Here is a 22,086-nt window from a genome sequence, read left to right on the forward strand (position 1 = left end):
GTAGTCCGAATTGATTCTGAATAAAGATGCCTTTACTTACCATCGGCTTTTGAACTCCATTCCTGCCACACGGGCGAGCGCCGCAACAGGATCGCTTCTTTTTCATCACTGAACACGCATAAGATAACAGCGTCATGTAAAAACCACACGTTATAAGTGTGGGTCACTTGTCACCAACAGTAAAGTCAGGATGAATTTTGGCAACAAGAACAGCTACATGTATCCAATATGGATTATCAATGGACTAAGAGCGTACATGTCTCCCCTATTGAACATAAATATTCATATTAAACACCTTTTAGAGAAGCCTGCATAAGTGTAACATACATGAACAAAGTTATGCTTCAATATGTATACACAGTGTTGCTAAGTAACAGCCCAAAATACTGAGCAAAAAGGCCCAAGGTTTTCTTTTTTTATTCACATCAGAACGATGCAGCCAGGACATCAATAGAAAAATTATTTATTTTAAATATTTAGTTTTTTACTACTTTTGCACAATAGAAAAAGTTTGTGTTTTGCATAACTTCTATGGCATTCGCTGTGTAGGTTAGATAATCAGGGGTGTGGATTTTTTTTTTTTTAAAAACTACTTGTCCAAGGGACTAAAACGGAGCAGAATCTACTTGTCCCTCATAACAATTCACTTGTCCTGGTACAAAATAATTTAAACCAAAATAGTATGTAAATAAGGTATTTTCTTAATAAAAACTTGATAGGCAGACCAGTATGTCACCCCATTAGGTGGATAGGGTCCCTGATTAGTAAGTCCACCCCATTAATGGAATACTGCAGTGCAAAATAACTGATCCTGACCGCTGGGAAACCCCTCCCCCCCCCCCCCCGATCTCTTGTAAGGGGCCCCAGCAGGAATGGGGGCTTGTCCGCCGAAAACCCTCTGATGCCCCAGTGTCATTATATCCCCCCCTCTGATGCCCCTGCGTCATTATATTCCCCTCCCTTCTGATGCCCCTCGTGTCATAATATTTAAGCCCAACCCCCCTCTCCTCTCCCACATTATTTACCAAACCTCCCCTCCTCTCTGATCCCCTGCTACCTGTACTCCGGCCCCACGTGTACTCCGGCAGGCCCTCATATTAGGTAAGTTTATCTCTCTCTGAATTCACTCACACTGTTACTGTACTTACATCTCCCTGCAGCAGTCTATAATGAGACTTCCTTGCGGGGATGCGCGCGATAGGTGACGTCTTCACAGGCGCCGCACGGGACGTCAGCGTCTCGACGTCCTGAGCTGCTTATATGATTACGTCACCAATCGCGTGCATACCCGCAAGGAAGTCTCGTTATAGACTGCTGCAGGGAGATGTAAGTACAGTAACAGTGTGAGCGGACCTATGTGAATTCTTCCGGCATTTAACGCTGCTTGCCCGAAGCAGGGCTAAATGCCTGAAGAAATCACCTGCCCGGCGTCCGGAACTGCTTGTCCCGGGCGTCGGGCGATAGGGATTCCACATCCCTGGATAACATGATACAGTGGTCCCTCAATGTACAATATTTCAGTTACAGGAGAACCTTTTGTATGTTAAAACCATTGTATGTTGAGTGAGTCCATGACTCAATGGAACACCGAGCCCTCAAAATGTCATATATAAGGGGATGAGGGTGAGATCAGTATATAAATCACCCGCAGGGAGGGGCCATTACTGTATATAGGGTCATAAATAAGGGGCAGAGGGTGAGGTCAGTATATAGGGGCAAGTATTAGGGGCAGAGGGTAAGGTCAGTACTGTACAGTATATATAATGTGTGTGTGTATATATGTATAATCTGTATATATTGCATAGGGGCAGTGAATTTAGGGGCAATGATTTTAACTAGGGATGTCCCAATACCATTTTTTAAAGACAGAGTACGAGTACCGATATTTTTCTTAAGTATTCGCCGATACCAATTACCGACATTTTTTCAATGTCATGTGACAGTTTTTTTCCCCCCCCTTAAGGATACGTTCACACAGGCGGATCCACAGTGTATTTTACGCTGTGAATCCGCCGCTGAAGGACCGCTACGTGGTGCCTTTAGATGTGCCTGCTCGGAGCGGCAATACGCCACTACGAGCAGGCACACTGCCATATGCGAGTCGCAGCGCGCATGCGCATTGTACTCTCACATCACGGCCGCTCTCGGCCTAGCTCATTGAGTATACTGTGCATCGCTTCAGTGTTTCTGCTCGTAGCGGCATATCTGTGGATTGCATACACTGATCAATGCTATGCCATAGCATAGCAGTGATCAGTGTTATTGGCGCTCCTTTACTAAAGCCTGCCATGGCTGGCAGCAGTAAAGGAACTACGATCGGACGCACAGAGTAGGTTAAGGGACCTCCGGCCATCTTCACAGCTGATCGGGACACCGCAATTACACTGCAGTGATCTCGATCAGCATCCCTGAGCTAACTGGCAGTACATCTCAGGACTTTTAGACACCGCAATCAACTTTGATCGTGGCGTCTAAAGGGTTAATGCGGGTACCGGCTATGATGTGCGCTCAGCTGCTGAGCGCGCTGCATAGCTCGGGAGCGGAGAGTGCAGGCGGCTTACCACACCTCCGAGATACCTGCAGGCAGGAGTCCTGGGGGAAGGTATCTAATTAGGTATCGGGGGACATTTGCACGAGGGACCTATAGTGTGTGAGGGAAGAAGAAGGCAGCTCTCATAGGATGTAGCTCTTATTGGACGTCGCTGAGGTCGGGGAAGCTGAGTGAGGATACCAACTTATTTTTTATTCATTTTTTATTTTTATACTATTTTTAAACATATTTAACTATTAGGGGCAAGAATGGTTGGATTTTTAACCTGCCCAATCCTTTTGTTCTCGGGATGTTAGTCACCACCAGAGGAGTTTGGCTGCAGCTTTTTCCGCGTTCAAAAAACGTGTATACTCGGCCGAGCTGAGAATGCATGTGTATGAGGGGGATATAAAAGAAATTGAAAAATGCTAATAGTTGATCCTGCACCCACAGATCTGTGTAACAAACTTATGGTTGGTCTTCAGGGAGCTCCATTGTATGGCTACAACGTTAACTCTTTGCCAGATATGCTGGCAGGGGTCTTTCTATTTTTTACTTTAGACCTCTGAGTGGGAACCAAATATGCATTGTGCTCATTTTACTAGCTCATATTGGATTTGTCTTCTTTAGATACCTCAATAAGCTGCAAGATGGTAGATTACAGCGTTTGGGATCACATTGAAGTCTCAGACGATGAAGACGACACCCATCCCAACATAGACACAGCCAGTTTGTTCCGATGGCGGCACCAGGTAAGAACGTGATCCTCTGTCATGGTAGTTTGTTACAGTGTGTTAGCGCACGTAAAATGTGCCATCTTGAATACCATTCAGGCTGTTTGCGCAAATGTTTGTCTAGACTATATACAATTTCAACAAGTTCTGAGACTTCCAGATCACCCTCCCCACTCTCTAGAATGACCTTTGAAAAGGTCACAGAGTATCAAAGGACAGAGGATCAAATTTATGACCCAAACCAGTCATAAAATGATTGTGTATCTTAGCATCATGCAATTGCTATTTCTAATATGGAAATTTCACTTACAAATAGAAGTGTAATAGACAGATCCCTAATATTTAGGCACTCTATAGTAACAGGGACTGTTCCCCAGGACTGTAGCATAGCAAATGTGGTGCCAATATTTAAAAAGCGGTCAAAAGGTGACCCCGGGAATTATAGGCCTGTTAGTTTAACCTCCGTTGTATGTAAATTGTTTGAGGGTTTTCTTAAAGATGCTATTTTGGAATATCTTGATAAAAAATAAATGTATGATCCCATATCAGCATGGGTTTATGAGGGATCGGTCCTGTCAAACTAACCTAATCAGCTTTTATGAGGAGGTGAGCTCCAGACTGGACCTGGGGGAATCGCTGGATGTTGTATATCTGGATTTTTCCAAAGCATTTGATATGGTGCCACATAAACGGTTGGTGCATAAAATGAGAAGGATGTGGGGGAGAGTGTGTAAGTGGGTAAGTAAATGGCTCAGTGATAGGAAAAAGAGGGTGGTTATTAATGGTACTTATTCTGATTTCGTGACTGTTACTAGTGGGGACCACAGGGGTCAGTCTTGGGTTCTGTTCTATTTAATATATTTATTAATGACCTTGTAGAGGGGTTGAATAGTAAAGTAACAATCTTTGCAGAAGATAGTAAACTCTGTAAAGCGGTTAACACAATAGAGGACAGTGCACTGTTACAAATGGATCTGGATAGGTTGGAGGTTTGGGCTGAGAAGTGGTACATGAGGTTTAACACTGATAAATGTAAGGTAATGCACATGGGGAGGAAAAATCTGGGCTGGGATTATGTATTAAATAGGAGCACACTTGGGACGACTGACGTGGAAAAGGACTTAGGGGTCTTGTTTAACAGTAAATTTAGCTGTAGTGACCAGTGTCTGGTAGCTGCTGCCAAGGCAAATAAAATCATGGAGTGAATCAATAGTGGCATAGATGCCCACGACAAGGAAATAATTTTACCACAGTACTGGGCACCAGTGTACAAGAAAGATATAGTGGAGCTGGAGAGCGTTCAAAGATGGGCAACCAGGGTAATATGGGGAATGGGAGGACTGTGACAGCATTTGGGATCACGTTGAAATCTCTGACGATGAAGACGACACCCATCCCAACATAGACACAGCCAGTTTGTTCCAATGGCGGCACCAGAAAGTACACAGTAAGATAGTACCCAGAAAGATTATCAGAATTAGGGTTATTTAGTTTAGAAAAAAGAAGGCTTAGGGGAGACCTAATAACTATATATAAATATATCAGGGGACAGTACAGAGATCTCCCCATGATCTATTTATACCCAGGACTGTATCTATAACAAGGGGGGCATCCTCTACGTCTAGAGGAAAGAAGGTTTCTACACCAGCACAGACGGGGGTTCTTTACTGTAAGATCGGGCGGTGAGACTGGAATTCTCTGACTGAGGAGGTGGTCATGGTTAACTCGATTAAAAGAATTTAAAAAGGGGTCTGGATGCATTTTTGGAGAATAACATTACAGGTTATGGATTCTAGATTTATAGGGACAGAATGTTGATCCAGCGATGTATTCTGATGCCATATTTGGAGTCGGGAAGGAATTTTTACCTCTAGTATGAGGGATTTTTGCCTTCCTCTGGATCAACTCAGTAGGGACTCATTAGGGTTATAGGTTGAACTTGATGGACTCTGGTCTTTTTTCAACCTTATGAACTATGTTACTTTAAAGAAGCTCTAAAGTAATTTTAAAGGAAAAGAGTCACTTGTTTACCCACACCAAACCCCATACACCTGGTTATAGTGCAGGTGAACAGAAGACCGATGCGCGGTCTCTGACTTGTATACATACCTGCAGTCCGACGCTCGATCCCTCTGAAGATCAGCTTCGTTCTTCTGTAAATTGCGTGCTGTAGGCGGGCTCACTGGCTGAATTTGAATATTCAGGGTTGCTGGTCACGTGAGCGGTTGTGCGTACTGAGCGCTCATGTGACCAACAACCATGAATATTCAAATCCACCCGGCAGGCCAGCCTCCAGTGCACAATTTAGAGAAGCCAGAAGAGGATCTTTAGAGGGACCGGGTGCCGGACTGCAGGTATGTTTATAAGTCAGAGACCCCACATCGGTCTCCTGTTCACCCGCACTATAACCTGGTGTATTGGGTTTAATGTGGGTGAACGGGTGACCGTCTGAGTGCTGTGTGCAAAGTCTCCGCTATATCAGAAACTCAGCTTTACACCCCTTGAAGAAGGCAGGGGACTGCAATGTAAAGCTGCGTCTCATAGGATACACTGGTGATCCTGCACATCACATCCATAGACAACATACAGCCAGTGTGAGTCAGGGGAGTTGTATAACACTGCAACTAATCCATGTATAGTCTTTCTTAGAATGGGCAAATATTATATTTTCATCAGTACGCTAGATATAGAGGGGATGTAAATAGGAACAAGAAGGACAGAGCTTGGTTGGGGGGATCTCATAGATTATCATCTGATAGATTTATGATCCTAAGTTTACGGGAATCATCCACACGGGAGATGCTAATATCCTGTCTATACAGGAAGCAAGCTCTGGACGGGGGGGTAGTTTGTGATCACACGACACAGCTGCCATAATAAAAGGGGTCACCAGTTACAGTGCCCAACAGGTGTGCCTCATATGGAATGTGGGATACACTGGGGTGCAGAGGAGATGTAAACCAGTGAAAATAACTCTTCCCCCATTGTCCTCATGGATCATTATGTCTTGCTATGTATTTGCATGTTAAAGGAAAGATGCTAAAAATTGATCCTCCTTTATTTCCTTCTGCCTGGCACAGGCCCGTGTTGAAAGGATGGAGCAGTTTGATAAAGAAAAAGAAGATCTTGAAAAAGGGGCGACAGAATGTAAAAAGAAACTTGCTGAATGTCAGAAGAAACTGAAAGAACTGGAGGTTCAGGATAAGGCAAAGTCTGATGCCGAGAAGCTTAAAAAGGAAGTGGAACAGCTGAAGAAAGAAGAGAAGAACTGGTATAAGAAGCAAGATGAACTGAAGAAGAAAGAGAAGACAATGCCTTGGAATGTGGACACTCTCAGTAAGGAAGGGTTTAGCAAGGTAGGTCGGCCTCAATAATGGTAATGATGTTGACTAACTGGACTATTTCGTTCTGTATGCATCTGGAGAGAGTGGTGGACACCCCTTCTATGATGGCTGTAAATAGTTCTGGGGTACATGGTAAGGGGGCGTTGTTGTGACTTAAAGGAACACTGGGAACCCTCGCAATCTCCTGAACGGGGCCCCGCCCTCTCCATGTATCTGTATGGGAGAGGCGGAGATGCAGAGTTCGGGCATCCTTGCCTCTCAATAGAGCTGTATGGAGGGGACGTGTCATCGACCTCAGTGAGGTCGACAAAACGGGCAGAGCTCCGGCAATGCCAGGTCCCCATACGGTAGATCGGCGGGTGGGGGTCCGAGCGCTGGGACCCCCCGCGATCTCCCTTACGGGGACCTGGCATTATTCCCTATACGAACACTGCAGTACTCCTTTAAAGGAGTACTATGGTGGAGTTTTTTTTTTATTATCCCCTATGCCTGGGCTACAAAACTATACAAAACAATAACTCACCTGCCTACGTTCCCCTGTTGCTCCGATGCAGCCAGTGATAAGCTGAGCGCAGCGTGACTCGCCGACCAGCAGGAAGCGGAAGAAGACAGGGACCGGAGAACGGGACACCGATATCGGAGCAACCGGGGACGTAGGCAGGTGAGTTAAAGTTTGTTTTGTATAGTTTTGTAGCCTGGTTACAGGGGATAATGAGGAAAATAAAAAAAACACTATAGTACTCCTTTAACCAGTTTTTAACATTATTTAATTCTGCCATTACGGAGCCCCGGCTCTCCCCGGGTTGTATATATCTCTTTGGGGGAGTTGAAGATTGCTGAACGGCTCTCCCATAGAGATATTTGGAGGGGGCGTGGCGGCCACTGCATCGGGGCTCCATACAGGACATCGCGGGGAGCCCCCAGTGGTCTGATTCCCCCAATCTAAAACTTATCCCCTATCCTACGGAAAGGGTATACGTTTTTCAGTATGAGACTTCTCCTTTAAAGAGGTTCTGCCCTTTTAAAAGCTCCTCTGATGCAAAAAAAAATAAAAGCATTTAGGTGTTCAGCCGGACTCGTGCAGCACCCCCTGCCACATCAATATTTTTCTCTTCTGATAACCCAATTAATGTTGTATCAAATTTTCCTTTGCTTCTGGACATGTCCTGGTGCTAGGGGTGTTTCTCGAGTATATTTGATACTGGTTTGTCCTCCCACCACACAGGGCCGTTCTACCAGAGAGCAGAGCAGGACTGTACTTGTTTGTTATTCACTGTGATGAGTCCTCGAAACCCTGGTTTCTCTTCATTTATTTCAGAGTGTTTTCAATGTAAAGCCTGAAACCAATGAGGAGACCGAGGAGCAGAAGGAACAAAAGCACAAAACATTTGTAGAGAAGAACCTCAAGCAGCTCAAACACTTTGGTAAGTGTTAAAATATGGGCTTTAGAAAATGATATTGCTTACACAATTATATAACAAAAATAATTATACACTGCTCAAAAAAATAAAGGGAACACTTAAACACAATGTAACTCCAAGTCAATCACACTTCTGTGAAATCCCACTGTCCACTCAGGAAGAACACTGATTGACAATCAATTTCACATGCTGTTGTGCAAAAGGAACAAACAGGTGGAAATTATAGGCAATTAACTAGACACCCCCAATAAAGGAGTTTTTCTGCAGGTGTTGACCACAGACCACTTCTCAGTTCCTATGCTTTCTGGCTGTAGTTTTGGTCACTTTTGAATGCTGGTGGTGCTTTCACTTGTGTGGGTTGTAGATTCCGTCTCATGCTACCACTAAAGTGGCTCAGGTAGTGCAGCTCATCCCGGATGGCACATCAATACGAACTGTGGCAAGAAGGTTTGGGCCCGACGTCCACAGATGAGGGTTGTGCCTGCAGCCCAACACCGTGCAGGACATTTGGCATTTGCACATGGCACTGAGCACAAGTCACAGAGTCTGGAGACCCAATGGAGAACGTTCTGTTGCTTGCAACATCCTCCTGCATGACCGGTTTTGCAGTGGGTCAGTAATGGTGTGGGGTGGCATTTCTTTGGGGGCCGCACAGTCCTCCATGTGCTTGCCAGAGGTAGCCTGACTGCCATTAGGTACCAAGATGAGATCCTCAGACCCCTTGTGAAACCATATGCTGGTGCGGTTGGCCCTGGGTTCCTCCTAATGCAAGACAATGCTAGACCTCATGTGGCTGGAGTGTGTCAGCAGTTCCTGCAAGAGGAAGGCATTGATGCTATAGACTGGCCCGCCCGTTCTCCAGACCTGAATCCGATTGAGCACATCTGGGACATCATGTCTGGCTCCATTCACCAACACCATGTTGCACCACAGACTGTCCAGGAGTTGGCGGATGCTTTAGTCCAGGTCTGGGAGGACATCCTTCAGAAGACCATCTGCCACCTCATCAGGAGCATGCCCAGGTGTTGTAGGGAGGTCATACGGGCACGTGGAGGCCACACACACTACTCAGCCTCATTGTGACTTGTTTTAAGGACATTACATAAAGTTGGATCAGCCTGTAGTGCGGTTTTCCACTTTGATTTTGAGTGTGACTCCATATCCAGACCTCCATGGGTTGATACATTTGATTTCCATTGATAATTTTTGTGTGGTTTTGTTGTCATCACATTCAACTATGTAAAGATGAAAGTATTTCATACGATTAGTTCATTCATTCAGATCTAGGATGTGTTATCTTAGTGTTCCCTTTATGTTTTTTGAGCAGTGTAGATATCATAAAGACTGAACCATTACAAACCGTATAGAGGACTGGCGGCCTCTCCTGATATGTCTGTTTTAGTAACTACTTGCACTCCTCATGAAATAACAATTCTGGATTTATTTATCTCTCTGCGTTCTGCTTGCTAAGAATAGTAGAGGAAAGGCAGAACACAGAGAGATAAGAAAAGATGTAACAGAATTATTTCAAGTGCAAGAGCATTGTGTACACTGGACACACAGCCTAAACGATGAGAAGTATGAGGCTCGGTTCACACTAGCATAATACAGACACAAGTCCTGGCCTGACCGTGGGTCAGATGACCCTGACTGAAAGCTGTCATTTTAAGCCATCAGAACTTTTGGTTTGGTTGGGAATTGTGGCCAAAATATGCATACAAACGTGCGCCTGCATTACGCTAGTGTGAACCTGGTCTGGGAGTGCTTTAGTGGATTGCATTTTTGACAAAAACATTTAGCAAAAAGAAAAGTCTTAAAGGGAATGTGTCGCCATTTTTTTTTTTTTTTTTTATAAATAAAATTATTCTATCAAGATAATGCATTTCATTTATGTATTTAGTTTTAGGACAATGTAGTTTTAATGTTATCTATTAATAAAGTGTGTACTGGGGGCTGCCATTACTGTAGCCTCTTTGTAATGTGTCACTTCACAACATCTACACAGTTGCTTTATGGCAGGCACAGGGCATAAGAAAGTTGAGACAGAGAGTGTCTCCTAGAAATGCATTGACTGCTTACTGCACATGGGCATAGCACAGGCTAGGTGAAATGAAAGGGGGAGCCAGCACCATTTTCCTTTTGTTCAACTGTTTTTTTTTTATTATTCAAGATTTTTTATTTAAAACAGATGTTTGACAGTAAAGAAAATATAAGTACATAGAATAATAAACAAAGGTCATTACATATTAACAAGACCAGGTTACAATATGGTAATCTGCATAGATCTTGCTGTCCAGATTTTCTCAGGTCTGCTCTGTTAGTATCTGGGGAAGGTCCCACGTCAGGGACATTGATCATAGATAGAAGCCGTTATCTGATAATGAAGCTAGGATTTTATGACGTGGTATTAGTGGGTACTAGAAATATCTCTAGACTCCGGATCTATTACACCTCAGCTGATGGTCAATAATCCAGGTAGCATGCAATGAAAAAGATATAAAATAGTGTACATAAAAAAGCAGGAGGTAGGTTTGTAAGAGATAGAAAGGGGGAAGTTATATAGAGAAAGGGACAGGTAAGTATGGAAGATAAGTAGAGTTAAAGGGGTTATCCAGGAAATGTTATATATATATATATATATATATATATATATATAATCTCTCAACTGGCTCCAGAAAGTTAAACAGATTTTGTTAAAGTTAAACTAAATGACTTCCATTAAAAAAATCTTAATCCTTTCAGTACTTATGAGTTTCTGAAGTTGAGTTGTTCTTTTCTGTCTAAGTCCTCTCTGATGACACGTGTCTCGGGAACCGCCCAGTTTAGAAGAAAATCCCCATAGCAAACCTCTTCTAAACTGGGCGGTTCCCGAGACACGTGTCATCAGAGAGGACTTAGACAGTAAAGAACAACTCAACTTCAGAAACTCATAAGTACTGAAAGGATTAAGATTTTTTTTTTAAATAAGTAATTTACAAATCTGTTTATCTTTCTGGAGCCAGTTGATTAAAAAAAAAAAAAAATTTTCCCGGATAACCCCTTTAAGATGAAGTATCTGCTCGGCTCCAGCTCCTCGAGGTCCGTCCACCGCCTCAGACCACTCTCGGGTATTCCACATTTTTATCCCACGTGTGCCACAATGTCTCTGGAAAGCATCCAGTCTGTTTTCCACCTTAGCGGACATATTTTCCATTCTCCGTATGTCTGCGATTTTATCTAGTAGCATCTGGAATGGGGGGTTTTCAGTCTTCCTCCACCATTTAGCCACAAGACACTTGGCCGAAGTGAGTATATGTAAATAGAGCTTAGATTGAATGTTACTAATTCCACTGGGTGGGATGTTTAGAAGATGTTTCCGCTGACAGTGGAATGTGGGACCCTATAACCCTCCTAACTAGTGATTGCACTCAAGCGCCATTTTCTTGAAGTCCCTGAGGAGCAGTGACCTATCAAGAGACATCTTGTCTGTTCTTTACCACTCTTCAGACACCAACAAAATGCTAACAGCGGAATTGAAAAAAACTACAAAACCCCCTCTCCTTTTGCCACTTAGACAGAGGTGGAAGGTAGATAGGCGAGGTGTAATTTGCAGCAGCCAGACAAGTTGCTTGCTTTTACCAGATTCCTCATATTAGCTCCCTCTGCTGGTCAACAGTGGGAGATATGACCAGTTATAAAAAAAATTATACTTTGTAACCAGTAAAAAAAAAAATTAAAATATTGAAAAAATAAAAAAAAATTATTTAACCTCAAAAAAAATTATTACATTTGGTGACATATTGCCTTTAACCCCTTAAGGACTCAGCCCATTTTGGCCTTAAAGGAGTAGTCCAGTGGTGATTCAGTGGTGAGCAACTTATCCCCTATCCTAAGGATAGGGGATAAGTTGCAGATCGCGGGGGGTCCGACCGCTGGGGCCCCCCGAGATCTCTTGTATGAAGCCCCGACAGCCGGCGGGAAGGGGGCGTGTCGACCTCCGCACGAGGCGGCGGCCGACACGCCCCCTCAATACAACTCTATGGCAGAGCCGAAGCGCTGCCTTCGGCAATCTCCGGCTCTGCCATAGAGATGTATTGAGGGGGCGTGTCGGCCGCCGCCTCGTGCGGGGGTCGACACCCGCTATCTCGGCGGAGAGCCGGGGCCCCGTACAGAGAGATCGCAGGGGGCCCCAGCGGTCGGACCCCCCGCGATCTCAAACTTATCCCCTATCCTTAGGATAGGGGATAAGTTTTTCACCACTGGACTACCCCTTTAAGGACTCAGACAATTTAATTTTTACGTTTTCATTTTTTCCTCCTCGCCTTCTAAAAATCGTAACTCTTTTATATTTTCATCCACAGACTAGTATGAGGGCTTGTTTTTTGCGCGACCAGTTGTCCTTTGTAATGACATCACTCATTATATCATAAAATGTATGGCGCAACCAAAAAACACTATTTTTGTGGGGAAATTAAAACGAAAAACGCAATTTTGCGAATTTTGGAAGGTTTTGTTTTCACGCCGTACAATTTCGGTAAAAATGACATGTGTTCTTTATTCTGAGGGTCAATACGATTAAAATGATACCCATTATTATATACTTTTATATTATTGTTGCGCTTAAAAAAAATCACAAACTTTTTAACCAAATTAGTACGTTTATAATCCCTTTATTTTGATGACCTATAACTTTTTTATTTTTCCGTATAAGCGGCGGTATGGGGGCTCATTTTTTGCGCCATGATCCGTACTTTTTTTTGATACCACATTTGTATATAAAAAACTTTTAATACATTTTTTATAATTTTTTTTTTAATAAAATGTATTAAAAAAGTAGGAATTTTGGACTTTTTTAATTTTTTTTCGTTCACGCCGTTCACCGTACGGGATCATTAACATTTTATTTTAATAGTTCGGACATTTACGCACGCGGCGATACCAAATATGTCTATAAAAAATGTTTTTTACGCTTTTTGGGGGTAAAATAGGAAAAAACGGACGTTTTACTTTTTTATTGGGGGAGGGGATTTTTCACTTTTTTTTAACTTTTACTTTTACATTTTTTTACATTTTTTTTTTACACTTGAATAGTCCCCATAGGGGACTATTCATAGCAATACCATGATTGCTAATACTGATCTGTTCTATGTATAGGACATAGAACAGATCAGTATTATCGGTCATCTCCTGCTCTGGTCTGCTCGATCACAGACCAGAGCAGGAGACGCCGGGAGCCGCACGGAGGAAGGTGAGGGGACCTCCGTGCGGCGTTATGAATGATCGGATCCCCGCAGCAGCGCTGCGGGCGATCCGATCGTTCATTTTAATCGTGAACTCCCGCAGATGCCGGGATCTGTATTGATCCCGGCACCTGAGGGGTTAATGGTGGACGCCCGCGAGATCGCGGGCGTCGGCCATTGCCGGCGGGTCCCTGGCTGCGATCAGCAGCCGGGATCAGCCGCGCATGACACGGGCATCGCTCCGATGCCCGCGGTTATGCTTAGGACGTAAATGTACGTCCTGGTGCGTTAAGTACCACCTCACCAGGACGTACATTTAAGTCCTGCGTCCTTAAGGGGTTAAGGAAATGTACCTTCTGCACAAACTGGAATTAAAGTAAAGAGTTATTCCTATCTACCTTATTGACTTCCTGGCCCCCTCTGTTTTTGTATTTTTTTGTATTTTTTTGTTTTTGTTTTTTGTTTTTTTTTTTGTTTGTTTTTTAAGCTACAAGCCAGAGGTGGTCGAGAAGCCAAAAACCACTAAAGCATGTGAGTTACGCAGTTTGTGTAACTCCCATTGACTTGAATTGAGGTTGCTCAAATGACAAAACCCTGCGAGCTACGGTGTTTATGTAACTAGAAAGGCTACACTGTTTGTGCAACTCGCTGCAGACCTGGCAGGAACACCAGAGAGGCTGCACTGGAGCACCGGGGGATCCCAAGACTTTATTTATTTAATTTTATTTTTTATGCACCAGCTCTACTGAAGCTGCAGCGTTCAACACTTATATAATTTAGCACCCTCTGCTGGTAAATGATGTAACGAGATGCATGTATTGCAATAAAAATAATACAATTGTTATACTTTTAGGTTAAAAAAATATTGAAAAATGATCTACATATGGATAGGTATTGGGTGAAAATGCTGTACTGATTTAGTAATGACCTCTATAGTACGCAGTGTTACAGGGGGAAGCTTTACACAGTCTATTTATACAGTGTGTGGGTGGTGAAGCGTCGTGCCCTGGTACGTGACCTCGTTTGGGTTAGTCTAGTCTTGTGATATGACAGCTGTCCCATAAGTAATGTTCTCTCCTATCCCTCTATACAAGGAATGCTGCACCGCTGGGATGACAGTCAGAAGTACCTGTCTGATAACCCCCACCTAGTATGCGAGGAGACCGCCAACTACCTGGTCATCTGGTGTATTGACCTGGAAGTGGAAGAGGTGAGAGGATTTGCTGCTTATTTTGGAACTCGCATGACGTCGTACAGTTACCTCAGCAACCTGACCGCACAGCGTAAGCTGTATATTATTGTGCCCATATCATGCACACTTGCCATCCCTAGTCCAGCTGCATTTATACAGTTCATTACTGTAACTAGGTCATGTGATCACCTGTCCCACAGAAAAACCATTGTTTAATGTGTCAGGGGAAGTTGTCAATCCTGGATCAGCTGCTTTCCTGTAAAATATAGGATGGCATCATCACCTATCAGATCCTTCCTGCTAGCTCCCAGACCCCTCCCCTCCCAGCTCTACCTGTATACTGCTGTTGCTATCTCTTTGGGATCAGGATATAGTTATACACCTCCCATGTGTTTACACATTTTTGTTTTTTTTTCTGTTTTTGCTGTGAACTTCACTAAATTGCAGCAAGATTAGTAATATTTTACCTCAGTGCAAATCACATGAAAATTGCCAAATAAACAGCCAAAATGTGTGAAAAGTGGTGTAAAACTTTACTGTGTGAACACTGCCTAAAATACTTAAAATCTTTATTACACACCATAGTTGGTTTTGATAGGTCAAATCACTGTCACCTCATGCAAATATTTCTCTTAAAAACTGTGAATAAAAAAAAAATTTATCATCAAAACTGCACATAATGTCTGAACTCCAGCATTGGCAGCCTAATTGGATGACCAGGTGCAGTGATAAAACTCCACACCCTCCACAAAAGAACCTCTTCGTTATTCTTAAATAGCCTATGCTGCACTGTATAAGCAAATATAAAAAATACTAATCATTTCCCAGAATGCTTCTTTAGGGGTGGCCAGAACTGAATTATGAACATATTTCAGAGTTTGTTCTTTTTCTCTCATGCATGGTCTGCTGCAGTATACACTGGTGTGAATGTGGACACTTATATTGGTTCATGATATAATACCGCCTCCTTGTGTTTGCTTTCTATAGAAACATGCTCTTATGGAACAAGTCGCCCACCAGACTATCGTCATGCAGTTTATTCTAGAACTGGCAAAGAGCCTAAAGGTTGATCCCCGGGCGTGCTTCCGCCAGTTCTTTACCAAGATAAAGGTAAGTAAGGTAATATTGGGGGGAAGAGGGGCTTCTATGGATTTGGGGTGCATGCACACCACCTTTTCACTGTACAGGTGCCGGATCCGGCTGGGGGAGGGGAAAACCGTGCGCTCCCGTACCCCAGCCAGACCAGCGCTGAAAACTTTAATGAGCCGACCAGAGTCACCGTTTTATTTTGGTCGGCTCGTTTTTTTACCCGTATCCGGTGTGAGCCCGGTTGGCTCATTAAGGTCAATGGATTTCAGTGCCGGTCCGGCTGGGGTACGGGAGCGCACTGTTTTCCCCTCCCCCAGCCGGATCCGGCACCCGTACAGTGAAAACGTGGTGTGCATGCACCCTTATACAGTATTGTCCAGTATGTTCCATAGGTACGTATGGATGGAAATGAATTGGGGTTTTACCAATCCTGACTTCCCTATTAGCCACAGTAGCATGCCACTCGTGTCTTTATAGCTAGTATAAGCCTCTGGGTGCTGTGTCTCTTCGTAGGTTTTCCTTGTCCATTCCCAGGGTTATCTCTGTATTGTTTATATTATTGAATGCCAACCCAAAATAAAATGTCCTCCTCTGCAGACTGCTGATCAACAGTATATGGACGCCTTCAATGACGAGCTGGAGGCTTTCAAGGGCAGAGTTCGAGAACGGGCAAAAGTCCGAATAGAAAAGGCCTTGAAGGAATATGAAGAAGAGGAGCGGAAGAAGAGGCTAGGACCCGGAGGATTGGATCCTGTCGAAGTCTATGAGACTCTTCCACCTGTAAGTGTTATAATGGAGTTGTTTAAGATTTAGTTTGTATATTGAAAAAAAAAAAAAATAATCCATTAAGTTCAACCTAAAGTCTTATTGTGTTGATCCAGAGGAAGGCAAAAAAAAACATGAAGCTGATGCCAATTGCCCCATGGCAGAGGAAGAACTCCTTACGGACCCCAGAATAAATCACTTAATGATCAGAATAAATCTTTGGATCATTGTTCTATCCCCATAAATTACAACGACAAGTCTTGTTTTTTTCAGAAACAAGTCCACACTGTGTCTAGTATATGGGCTCGTTCACACTACGGAAATTCAATGACAGAACTTCTGACGAGGAATAGTATTTTGGTGTAAGATTGAACATGTTCATCCGCCAGAAAAAAAAAAAGTCCCGTCTGTCAGTGGGACTACGTTAAAGGGGTACTCTGCACCTAGACATCTTATCCCCTACCCTGGGGACCCCCGCGATCTCGACTGCGGCAGCCCAGACATCCGGTGCACGGAGCGAACTATGCTCCGTGACGGATGACTGGTGATGCAGGGAGGATGCTCGTGACATCACGAGTGGGGCGTGGCTGTGACGTCAAGAGCCTCCGGTGCTACACCAGGCGCTCTAAACGAACTCCGGGTGCAGCAGGGAGATTGCAGGGGTCCCTAGTGATCTGTGCACCTTTGCCAGTCTACAGGCTAACAGCAGAAATCTTGAGGCCTTAAAAGAAATAAACTCTCTCTCCAGTCCACCCCCCCCCCCCCCCCCACCATACACATGCACACTCAACTCAATTGAGGGACAGTGAGAGTTTAAAGGGGTACTCCAGTGAAAAAGTATATATATATTTGTTTTTTATCAACCGGTGCCAGAACATTAAACAGGTTTGTAAATTACTTCTGTTTAAAAATCTTCATCCTTCCAGTACTTATCAGCTGCTGTATGCTCCACAGGAAGTTCTTTTCTTTTTAAATTTCTTTTCTGTCTGACAACAGTGCTCTCTGCTGACACCTCTGTCTGTCTCAGGGGCTGTCAAGAGTAGGAGCCAACCTATCCTGCTCTTGACATTCCTGAGACAGACTGAGGTGTCAGCAGAGAGCATTTTGGTCAGACAGAAAAGAAATTTAAAAAGAAAAGAACTTCCACTGTATTATACACCACCTAATAAGTATTGGAAGGATTATGATTTTTAAATAGAAGTCATTAACAAATCTGTTTTCTGGCACCAGTTGATTTAAAAAAAATAGTTTTTTTCGCCGGAGTACCCCTTTAATGCACTTCAAGATTGTTTGATTAATGTGGTCAACTTTAAAGCAGGGAGAAAACATGGTTCTTAAGTGACCTATGCGCTGCTTTTTATATTATTGTTTTTTGCTTGTATTGTGTATTCCGTGGTCCTGTAAGGTGTATTGTAAAGTGTTCCTTCAGTACACTAAAGATTTAGGTTATTTATTTGTTTTTGGATAATAATCCAGGTAATTTATGTCAGGAATGAATGTGAATCCTATGGATATTCTATATGTTGGAGGATTAAGAAACAATTGATACAATCTGCTTAAAAAAAAAAAAAAATGACCAAACCGTAAAGCATCTTACTGTGTGTAATCGGCTTTCGAGAGCAGAGAGGAGGAATGATGTGTTACTACTATCAGAGGGGATCAGGGTCAGCAATATCTGGCAAAGTCTATTCATAAGATTTCAGCAGACTGTGTACGGAGTGTGCTGGAGACATTTTAAAGGGAGATTTCACCAATAATGAGTGTGTGTGTATAGAGAGATAAAGTGTAGTCTGTAAGCTCTTGTGAGCATGGCCCTCACCTGTTTGAATGTTTAATGTATAATATTATTTCTCTATCGGCTCCTTTTGGGGTCTTTTATTCGTACCCCCTAAATTGTAAAATGCTGCAGAATCGGTTGGCGATTATATAAATAAAATTGGTTGTTGTGGTTGTGTTTGTTGTGGTTGTGTTTGTTGTGGTGTGGTTGTTTTGTTTAGTTTTTTTTACAGCCACGTATAAATTAGGGATCGACCGATATTGTTTTTTTAGGGCCGATAATCGGTGCAGGTTAGGGCCGATAGCCGATAACTTATACCGATATTCCGGTATAAGTTATCGGCTATTTAACCCCCTGCGACACCGCTGCAGATCATTGATTTAAAGCGGGCGCTTTAAATCAATGATCTGCAGTGGCTTTTGCGGGGCCATAGACCGCCGCCGCCACCACCCGCTTCTCTCCCCTACCTGCCAGGGTGCTCCGGGCCATCCATCCATCGTTCCTGTAGTGTCTGGGGGCGTTCCGGGTGAAGAGTGAACCGGTCCGGGCTGTCCTTCTTCTCTGGCGGTCATCTTCTCCACTCCGGGCAGGCTCCGGCCTAGTACGCTGCATAGACGCCGCTGCGCGGTGACGCCCGTGCGCAGCGACGCACCTGACAACACGGCGTAGCGGCGTCTATGCAGCGTACTAGGCCGGAGCCTGCCCGGAGTGGAGAAGATGACCGCCGGAGAAGGACAGCCTGGACCGGACCACCCTCCACCCGGAACGCCCCCGGACACTACATGAAGGAAGGATGGCCTGGACCACCCCCATTACGGGTAAGTTAAAAAGTTTTATTGACTCGGAGGGTGGGGGAGGGGCCTGACCGGTATAGCGGTATGGGAAAAAATCCATACCGGTATACCGCCTAGCATCACGGTGGGGGGGGGGGTGCGGTGCGGCGGGTCGAGGGGGTGGGGGGGCGGGGCATTATCGGCTTATCGGCAAGATAATTGCCGATACCGATAATGCCCAAAATCGTGATTATCGGCCTATTATATCGGCCATACCGATAATCGGTCGATCCCAAGTATAAATACTAGGTTAGGTATTAGAAGTTGTCTCTCTAACCTTCTCTGACAATGGCATTACATTAGTGATCTTAAATCGGTTGCTCTCCAGCTGTTAAGAGTCTGCGGCTGTCAGGGCATGCTGGGAGTTGTTACTACTGTTGTACATCATGCACCATAAATGTGTAAATAGATGGATTAAGATTTTTTTAATAGAAGTAATTTTAAAAATCTGTTTTAACCTTTTGGCACTAGTTGATTTGAAGGGGGGAAAAAAAAATGTTTTCCACCGGAGTACCTCTTTAATGAATAAAGACCATGCTAAGGGTGGTAGGAGGTATCCCTCTCCCATCATTGAGCTGGTATTAAAAAATGAATAGCTGCAATATTACGCTACTTTTTTACTTAGTGTCAAAAGTTTTGATCAGTCAGGGTCTGAATACTGTGACCCTCACCCACTTGTCTCCCTGCTGTAAAAGACAGGCTTCATAGACTTACAGTAGAAAAGCTTCTCCCGGCCCGTTCTGATCGGTTGCAGTTTTGGCACCAAGACCCCGACCATTTAAAACTTTTTCCAGGTTTCTGTTACATGTCAAGACATTTATTTATTTATTTAAATGGCGGGGACACTTTACATTGTTGTTTGTGGCTAGAACTAGCTGCTATTCAAGATATGTTACTTGCAGGAAAAAGAGTGTGCAATGTAAACAAGGAAGATTCAGGAAGTAGAGGGAGAAGTTCATGCCATAGAGCTGCAGTGTGGTCTTCTGATCTTCTCCTCAGACCACGGGGATGAAAATCCTTGGGTCCATGGTCCATGTTCACACACAGTATTTTGGGCTGTTTTTTAATCCTAAAATGGCTGTCTTCCGATGGAAAAAATGAACTGAATTGGGTTTTTGTTCTTTGAAAGACCCAAAAACGTGTGTGAAAACAAAGCCTATATAAGTCAGTGGTAGGCCTCACTCATTGGCACTACACTTCTGCTTACTATTGGATGCTGAGAGACAAGACTACTCTTTTACACCATACAACCCTTTCATTTAAAGGGGTACTCTGCCCCTTGACATCTTATCTCCTATCCAAAGGATAGGGGATAGACGACGGGACCCCCGCGATCTCAGCTGCGGCACCCAAGACATCCGGTGCACGGACCGAACTTTGCTCCATGCCGGATGACTGGCGATGCCGGGTGGAGACTCGAAAAGTTACGGCCCGCTCGTAACATCACATCCACGCCCCCTCAATGCAAGTCTATGGTAGGGGGCGTGACGGCTGTCACGCCCCCTCCCATAGACTTGCATTGAGGGGGCGTGGCCGTGACGTCACGCGGCTCCGACGCTCTAAACGAACACCGGGTGCAGCAGGGAAATCATGGGGGTCCCCAGCGATCAGACATCTTATCCCGTATGCTTTTGGATAGGGGATTAGATGTCTAGGGTCGGAGAGCCCCTTTAATGATGTAATTGAGGAGGAAGGTCCTTGTAGCTAAAGCGTATACACAGATGTTAGCCTGTATAGCTAAAAAAAGAAACTTCTGCAGACTTGGGGAGGACCGGTTAACTTAATGTTTATGCTTTGTAACATTATTCTCTATTCTCTCCTATCTACAGGAGTTACAGAAATGCTTTGATTCGAAAGACATTCAGATGCTGCAGGACACGATTAGCAAAATGGATCCTAATGTAAGTCCATATGGGGTACTCTTCTTCTAGAGCGGAATACAGGTGCCTCTCTGTGCCCACATTACGGCTCGACAGCGGGATTAATACCTAGAACTAACGGCATTGTATAGAATAGATTGGGTCATCAGTACGCTCCTGCCCAATTTGACCGGAACATTCAACATGAAGGTTTAAAAAAAAAAAAATAATAATAATTCATATTACTAGATTCTGGGGGAGATGTATCAAAACCTGTCCAGAGGAAAAGTTGCCCATAGCAACCAATCAGATCGCTTCTCTCATTTTTTTTTTTTTTAAAAAGGCCTCTGAAAAATGAAAGAAGCGATCTGATTGGTTGCTATGGGCAACTGAGCAACTTTTCCTCTAGACAGGTTTTGATGAATTTCCCCCTTAGTTCTTTAGCGCCTACCTAGGAATCTTGGCACTTGATGCCAAGTGATCATTTGATGCTTTATACTAAGATGCCTGGGGGCTTGTGAGTCTGCTCCATACCCTTTGCTTCGACATCTTGATGTCGCCTTCTAAAATCCATAACTCTTTTTTTATATTTCCATCTACAGACCCATATAAGGGCTTGTTTTTTGCGTGACCAATTGTTCTTTGTAATGAAACCTCTCATTTTACCATAAAATCTATGGCGAACCCAAAACAATATTTTTTTAGGGAGGAAATTTAAATGAAAACAACAATTTTGCACATTTTGGAAGGTTGCATTTTCACACTGTACACTTTACGGTAAAAAAAAATGACCGTTATTCTGTGGGTCAATATGATTAAAATGATACCCATGGCTAGATACTTTTATATTTTTGTACCGCTTAAAAAAAAATCTAAAACTTAAACTCTAAAATCGCCCTATTTTGACCACCTATAACTTTTTCATTTTTCCGTATATAAGGCGGTATGAGGGCTCAATTTTTGCGCCGTCATCTGTACTTTTTATCGATACCACATTTGCATATATAAAACTTTTAGATAATTTTAATTAATTTTTTTATAAAATGTGACAAAAGCAGAATTTTTTGACTTTTATTTTTTTACGTTTACGCCATTCACCGTACGGGATCATTAACATTATATTTTGATAGTTCGGACATTTGCGCACGCGGCGATACCAAATATGTTTGTGTTTTTTTTTTTTAGTTTTTTTAAATGTACGCTTTTTGGGGGTAAAATGGGAAAAACTGACAATTTAAATTTTTATTGGGGGAGGGGATTTTTCATTTGATTGCTAATACTGTTCAGTGCTATGCCTAGGACATAGCTGATAATACTGATCAG

The 22,086-nt window shown here is 43.5% G+C and overlaps 1 protein-coding gene across 2 annotated transcripts in view; it reads left to right on the top strand.

Annotated features, from left to right (window-relative positions):
- CDC37 (cell division cycle 37, HSP90 cochaperone) overlaps positions 1–22,086 on the top strand; it is a 35,918-nt gene that overhangs the window by 4,692 nt on the left and 9,140 nt on the right. For both annotated transcript variants that reach the window (XM_056570571.1, XM_056570572.1), the window contains exons 2-8: positions 3,161–3,282; positions 6,345–6,620; positions 7,927–8,032; positions 14,343–14,458; positions 15,428–15,550; positions 16,127–16,309; positions 20,734–20,805. In XM_056570571.1, coding sequence (XP_056426546.1) covers positions 3,181–3,282; positions 6,345–6,620; positions 7,927–8,032; positions 14,343–14,458; positions 15,428–15,550; positions 16,127–16,309; positions 20,734–20,805 — 978 coding nt within the window. In that variant the 5' untranslated portion in view covers positions 3,161–3,180. The remainder of the gene's footprint in view (positions 1–3,160; positions 3,283–6,344; positions 6,621–7,926; positions 8,033–14,342; positions 14,459–15,427; positions 15,551–16,126; positions 16,310–20,733; positions 20,806–22,086) is intronic.

Source organism: Hyla sarda, chromosome 4, assembly GCF_029499605.1.
Source record: "Hyla sarda isolate aHylSar1 chromosome 4, aHylSar1.hap1, whole genome shotgun sequence".
NCBI classification, from domain to species: Eukaryota; Metazoa; Chordata; class Amphibia; order Anura; family Hylidae; genus Hyla; species Hyla sarda.